Source organism: Primulina tabacum, chromosome 8 (assembly GCF_025594145.1).
Source record: "Primulina tabacum isolate GXHZ01 chromosome 8, ASM2559414v2, whole genome shotgun sequence".
Classification (NCBI taxonomy): Eukaryota; Viridiplantae; Streptophyta; class Magnoliopsida; order Lamiales; family Gesneriaceae; genus Primulina; species Primulina tabacum.
Genome location: NC_134557.1, coordinates 8,473,912 through 8,480,092, shown reverse-complemented (window position 1 = coordinate 8,480,092; position 6,181 = coordinate 8,473,912). Strand labels below are relative to the sequence as shown.

At 33.1% G+C, this 6,181-nt stretch overlaps 1 protein-coding gene across 1 annotated transcript; it reads left to right on the top strand.

Moving 5' to 3' along the window:
• The first annotated feature begins 3,911 nt into the window (after positions 1-3,911).
• Positions 3,912-5,942, top strand: LOC142553590 (protein FAF-like, chloroplastic). Its single transcript, XM_075663947.1, is given in 3 exon segments — positions 3,912-4,103; positions 4,196-5,282; positions 5,284-5,942. Coding segments are annotated over 2 exon segments (1,458 nt in total). The 5' UTR covers positions 3,912-4,103; positions 4,196-4,236; the 3' UTR covers positions 5,696-5,942.
• Positions 5,943-6,181: the final 239 nt, after the last annotated feature.

Genomic DNA, 6,181 nt, shown 5'->3' with positions numbered 1-6,181 from the left:
ATTTTTTGAGAGTGATCGAACCGTGTGCTTGAGCTGCTACACGTTTTAAAATATTTGAGTTACCCTATTATCATAAAACATCAATTGGGCACTAGTGTTTATGTTTCACAATCAATTAGAAGTTTAAATTTGGTGAATCGGTTATGACGATATTTTAAGGATTTAAGATTAGGTAAGTATTATTAGTCAATAAAATAACTTGATAGTCCTCTCTGGCCCTGGACATCACACTATACAACTATTCAAACATATATCATTATTTTAACAAATCTTTTCAGATGTCTCTCGTTTTTTTCAAGAGTAGATCTCTTCTGAGACGATCTCACGAATATTTATCTGTGAGACGGGTCAATCCTACCGATATTCACAATAAAAAATAATAATATTAGCATAAAAAGTAATAATTTTAGCATAAAAAGTAATATTTTTTATGGATGACCCAAATAAGAAATATGTCTCACAAAATACAATTTGTCAGACCGTCTCACACAAGTTTTTGTTTTTTCCAAACAAACATTATATTTTCTTATTTCCCCCTATTAATAATTTATAGGTTTTTTTTTAAAAAAAAAAAAAAGAACACCGAGGTTAATTTTTCAGTGTTTTTGTGAAATATATATAATGAAAGTCTGGCGATTCATAACGAAAATGTTAAGACATTCCCCACACTTTTATATTTTAAATAATATAATTATATTAAATATAAACTAATTGTAATTAATGCATAACCTGTATCTAATCCAAGACTTCACATGAAATATATTTAGTGGAGTGTTATTTTTAACTTAAATAATATCAATAAACTTATAATTTATACTCCAAATTATGATTCATTTAATTTTTAATTTTCGAAATTCTAATCCGATGCATGATATAATTAAAATTTTGAAAATTAATTAAAACTTTCATGCTTTTGAATTTAGAAATATTTTGTAAAAAAAATTTAATAATTGCATAAATCTTTCTAATAGATGTTTGCTTGAGTTGGACTCTTTTTATAAAAATAATACATATTGAGTAGGTCTCTTGTGAGACGGTCTCACGAATCTTTATCTGTGAGACGGGTCAAGCCTACCGATATTTACAATAAAAAGTAATACTATTAGCATAAAAGGTAATACTTTTTCATGGATGACACAAAAAAGAGATATGTCTCACAAAATACGACATGTGAGACCGTCTCACACAAGTTTTTGTCATACATATTATGTTTTCTTATTTTGTTCTTATCATAGTAATTTATTTTACAAAAGCATCACAGCCAATTTTTTAGGGTTATCTTGAAATAATATACAAAATTCAAAGACAAAGTTGACAGTTCTCAATTGAAAATGTTTACCCACTTATATATATACATACGTATATAGAATATCACACACGCATATTAATAAAAAATGTTATATTTTGAGAGAACAATAATATATATTTATTATCAAATGGACTAATTCATGCAAAGAATTAAGTACGCATCCATCAATCAACCATGTAATCACAAACGAACCTCTGACGATATGATTAATTATAAAAATCTCGAGCTTTCATAATAATTAATCCATTAAATGTTGACTTAATTAGGATTATTTTAACAGCACTATACATAAAATATATCAATAGTCAAAGCACTAAGTAGCTACACCCATTAAATTCATTATATATTATTCTCTTCTAATACATAGCTACGCTTTAATTACCTAATTAAGCATTAATCGCATTTTTAGTGTGGAATCAATTTATATAGAGAAGGTCTCTTCTGACTGAGTGTCACAGATCTTTATTCATGAGACCGGTCAACTTTACTGATATTTACAATAAAAACTAATTTTTCACATAAAAAGTTATAATTTTTTTTAGTGTGACTCAAATAAAAAATATGTCTCAAAAAAATTGATTCATGAGACCGTCTCACAAGAATTTTTATGATTTATTTAATTGCTAGCCTAGATTGCCTTTTATTGATTAACATAATTTGGTCAACTCGGAATAAATCCATCGTTTTCGCATAAATTTCGACGTTTTCCGAAGATAGTGTGGTACAAGCTTGTAATTAAAGTAACATGATGGAATTCTATTCATTTTTTAATATTTATTTCGTTTGCGCCGAGACCAGACCCGCCTCGCCTCTATGGGTTATGAGTAGAAGCCACGTAATAAAATATTCTAAAATTTTAAGAAAATAAAGTTTTTAATCTCAAAATATTGAAAAAAATTAATATAATTTTTTCAATATTCCATTATTTTTTTAACAAAAGTGGTAAGATTGGAACTAGAACCTAACTCAACCCCAAAAGCTAGGTCAAGAGGGGATGATTGTCCAAGACCATATATACAACTCCCAGGTATTTTATCCAACTGATGTGGGACAAGTAACACACTCTCTCACGTCCAGGAATGAACATCTGAAAAGCTAGCTCAAGGGGGAAGGATTGTCCAAGATCATATATACAACTCCCAAGTATTTTATCCAATCGATGTGAGATAACTAACATAAAAAAATAATGAAAAATTTGGCATATAATTTTATTTTTTTTTTGGAAGCTGTATATAGAGTAGTGATCAGGGGGACAAGTATCGATCATCGAAGTCTGTGGTTGCCTCATTGTGGCAAAGCATATAATTTGGATTTCGGGCCGACATAAAATCTATACCCTTTAAATCATGCGTCCTATTCACATCCGTTCTACGAAATCTACTGTCATCTCAAGATCTAAACTTTTTTCTCTCTTTTTTTTTTTTTTTGAAAATTTTTATTAAAGAAATTGGTATACATATGGTTGTGAAAAATATGTTATCAAATAACTACTACTACGAAGTTTTTGGTTGCTTCTTGCCAACACTTCTCCGAACGAAAGTTTGTCACACATTATTTGTCATTATTTGACCAACGTATTCGGTGCATGTCGAAATATAACGGTTATGGATTTCATCTATTGAGAGAGTCCTGATTCTTCTTCTTCTTTTCGAGAAAAAAAATACGAAACTTTATTAAAATCATATATCTAACTGGCCCGATATTCACTAATATACCCATTTTTAAAAAAAAAATACCCTACCTTTTGTGACAAGAGAATATATTTTCATACGTATGCAGGAAAAAGCATTTGGAAAATAACCTTTTAATTGTGGTTTGTCGTATTATTACGTATGCCATTTAATATATATATATTAATGAATATGTTGAGCTTTAATCTTTGTTCGTTTGAGCATGGATACGTACAAATATAAATTACTTTCCAAATTATAATTTTTTTTATTCATTAGACGTGAATCTTGATTCTTTAAAAATATAAATGGTTATTTTTAAGGCAATAATTAGTTTAGCTCTAAAATTAAATTTAGTCGCTTCCTTCGTAAGCCATTTTCATCCAATCATCAACCCTTTTATGCTTTATACCTTAGTGTAAATAATTGCTCCAGGAAAATATTCTACTGACGTACGTTAACCTTATCTTGATATTTTTCTTTAGTTTTGGCTGTCACGATTAATAATTATTCCAAGTGTTTATATATTTAAATATATATAATAAGTTATCAATAAATAAGTACGTAAATAAATGAAGTAAAATCGATGTTTTCGAACCTTTGGTCTTAACAAGTTGTATGAAATCAGTAAGATTCTCTCAGAGTGATTGAATGAACATGGTTTGTCACATAAAAGATGAAAATGTTTTGGAATAATTGTGAATTTTTAGTCTAATTATTTAACCAACTTGTCAATAAATCGTGGTTGGCCGCTGGCTCGAGCTCGACAATTTAATTTAACAATTAGAATAATTAATTTTCACATGAAATTAAGTATCCTGGTAAATCGAAAATTGATCCAATGTTAATGTCCTTGGTTAAACTTGTTTTTGAATCGGAATCTTGTTTAACAAACGATCGAGCAAAGGTAACCTCAAATTGATCTAATAAAAAGCAGCTAGAAATCGGGAAAGCGACCCCCCACCCCCCGGGGGTGGTGTGGGCTGGGGTATGCATTGGTCTCCTACAAATACCCGAGACACACTCCTTGTATTGCGTCAAGGCCAAACACAACATTTTTGTTCAGTACTCCCTCCGGAGACATCATCCTTTGATTTTGGATGCTGTTTCTTGATTATTTTAAGGTGAATTGTCGATAATATCGGTTTAGTTGTTGCTGTATGCATTGTTGTCTGGTGTTTCTGTGCTGATTATTGAACAATTTTAATTTGTGCAGATAAAACAAGTGTTTTTGCTCAGTATTTTTAAGTGAAGATCATGTCTGTGAGCAAGAGCCTGCGTCACCTTTCTGCTTCATTAATATATGTACAACAAGTTGAGGAGAAGGAACCGATGAAACAAGGTATAGTCACCATTCTTGGCTCGGATTCTGAGAGGAATTACAAAGGATCCTCCTTAAGAAGAACACTCTCAGCTGATATGTCTTCCAAGAAATGGCTTTCTCAGAATGGGTTTTTCTTACCTGTGAAAAAGGTCTATTCTTCTGAACAAGTGGTGGTTGTTCCGGATCATGATTCTTCTTCATCTGAGAGTGAAGAAGAATTTGAAAAGAATCCGATACAAGACAATGTTTGGAGGTCTATTCAATCTCAGAAAAATGTGCATAAACAAGAAGAAGCAAATGTTTGGGGTACAATTCTTACTCAAAAGAGTGAAAGTTCAGATGCTAGAAATCTCATGCCACCGCCTTATATTCATCCGCTTGTGAAAAGATCAGCAAGCGCTATGAGTGAAAGGAGTCTTAAAATTTGCACTGAGAGTCTTGGATCCGAGACTGGGTCCGATGAGTTTTGTTCTTCAGAAACTGTGAGCAATGGGGACGACGATAAAGAAGAGAGGGAAAGGGCTGTACAAGAAGCTGCTAGAATCAAGGAGGTGGATCCCTTCGAGGATCTTCATATTTTTAAGTACAGGAATTCTCCGACACGGCCAATTCCGCCGCCGCTGTCTTCCATTTCTGGTGGAGATCATGGAGCTCCTTCACTCTACATGCATGCATACAGGAAAAATGGTAGGTTGGTTCTTGAAGCTGTCTCTGTTCCACCAAGAAAAAGTTTCCATGTTGAACGTAAAGACGGACGTCTTGTTTTAACTATGATTGATCCTCTCCATTCTCAAGAAAATGAAGCGGAAAATAGGGGGCAAGAATTTGAAAAGGTGTTTGATGATATGGAGGAAGATGGTGGAAGTACTGAGAGGGAGTTGGATGGCAGCGGCTATGAGGAGAATGAAGAGGTGGATGAGGAGGAAGAAGCCGCGGAGGTGTTGGCTGAAATTTTTGAATTTTCAATGGATCAAAACGGAAAGTGTGCAAAAATCAGCTCTGCTGATGAAAAAATTCATGGGATTAGGCAACAAGAACCCAAATTGCTGCCACGAGTTCGACAAGTCGGCCAAGTTGATAGAGGAAGAACTCACTATCCCACAATCACTCCCACCACGGCCGCCATCAGCGGCTCGTCTCATCCCATCTCCATCACCGCAGCCAGTACCTGCCGCCACAACATTCAACAAGTACGAGTACTTCTGGCAGATCAAGACCAATACTGCGCAAGCCACGGTCCTCAAAAACTACATGATAAATGGTGCAAATCAAGAAATGGCATTCAAGAAAGGAAACAAAATAGGGTGTTTTGTTCCTTATCTGAGGGGTTGCAACAAGGAGCCAAGAAGATCTCTAGTAATATGTGAGCCATACGGCATTGCAACCTCCTAATTTCCAAAAAATTACTATATGCTGAAATACATAAAATATTTATTAATCCCTTAAAATATTTATCCACTTATCTTGTATAATCATGTCAGAGGAGCTGTGTATCCGAATAAAAATGAATTTAAGAGAGATTTAAAAAATAAAATCACCTAATTTTCTTAATAACTTTGGTCGGATGTCTGTTTTTGTTTGGTTTTTCACCCGTATTGATTCCTCGTGATAATGGAACTTTCCATCACCCTTTCCTGTATATTTTCTCTTTTTATGAATTTTCTACTCTCACGACGAGAATAATCTTATGGGCAACACCATATCCACCATTCTTGATTGCCTGAGGTTCCGCTTCGGGTTGAGGATCGTAAGTGTAGTTAATTCTTTGCTATTTGGAAACGAACAAGCGACTGAGAGACACTTATAAACCACAGATGTTTTTTTACCCTAGAAAAAATACAAATTTCACAGCCATGGAAGATATGTCCATGACATCAA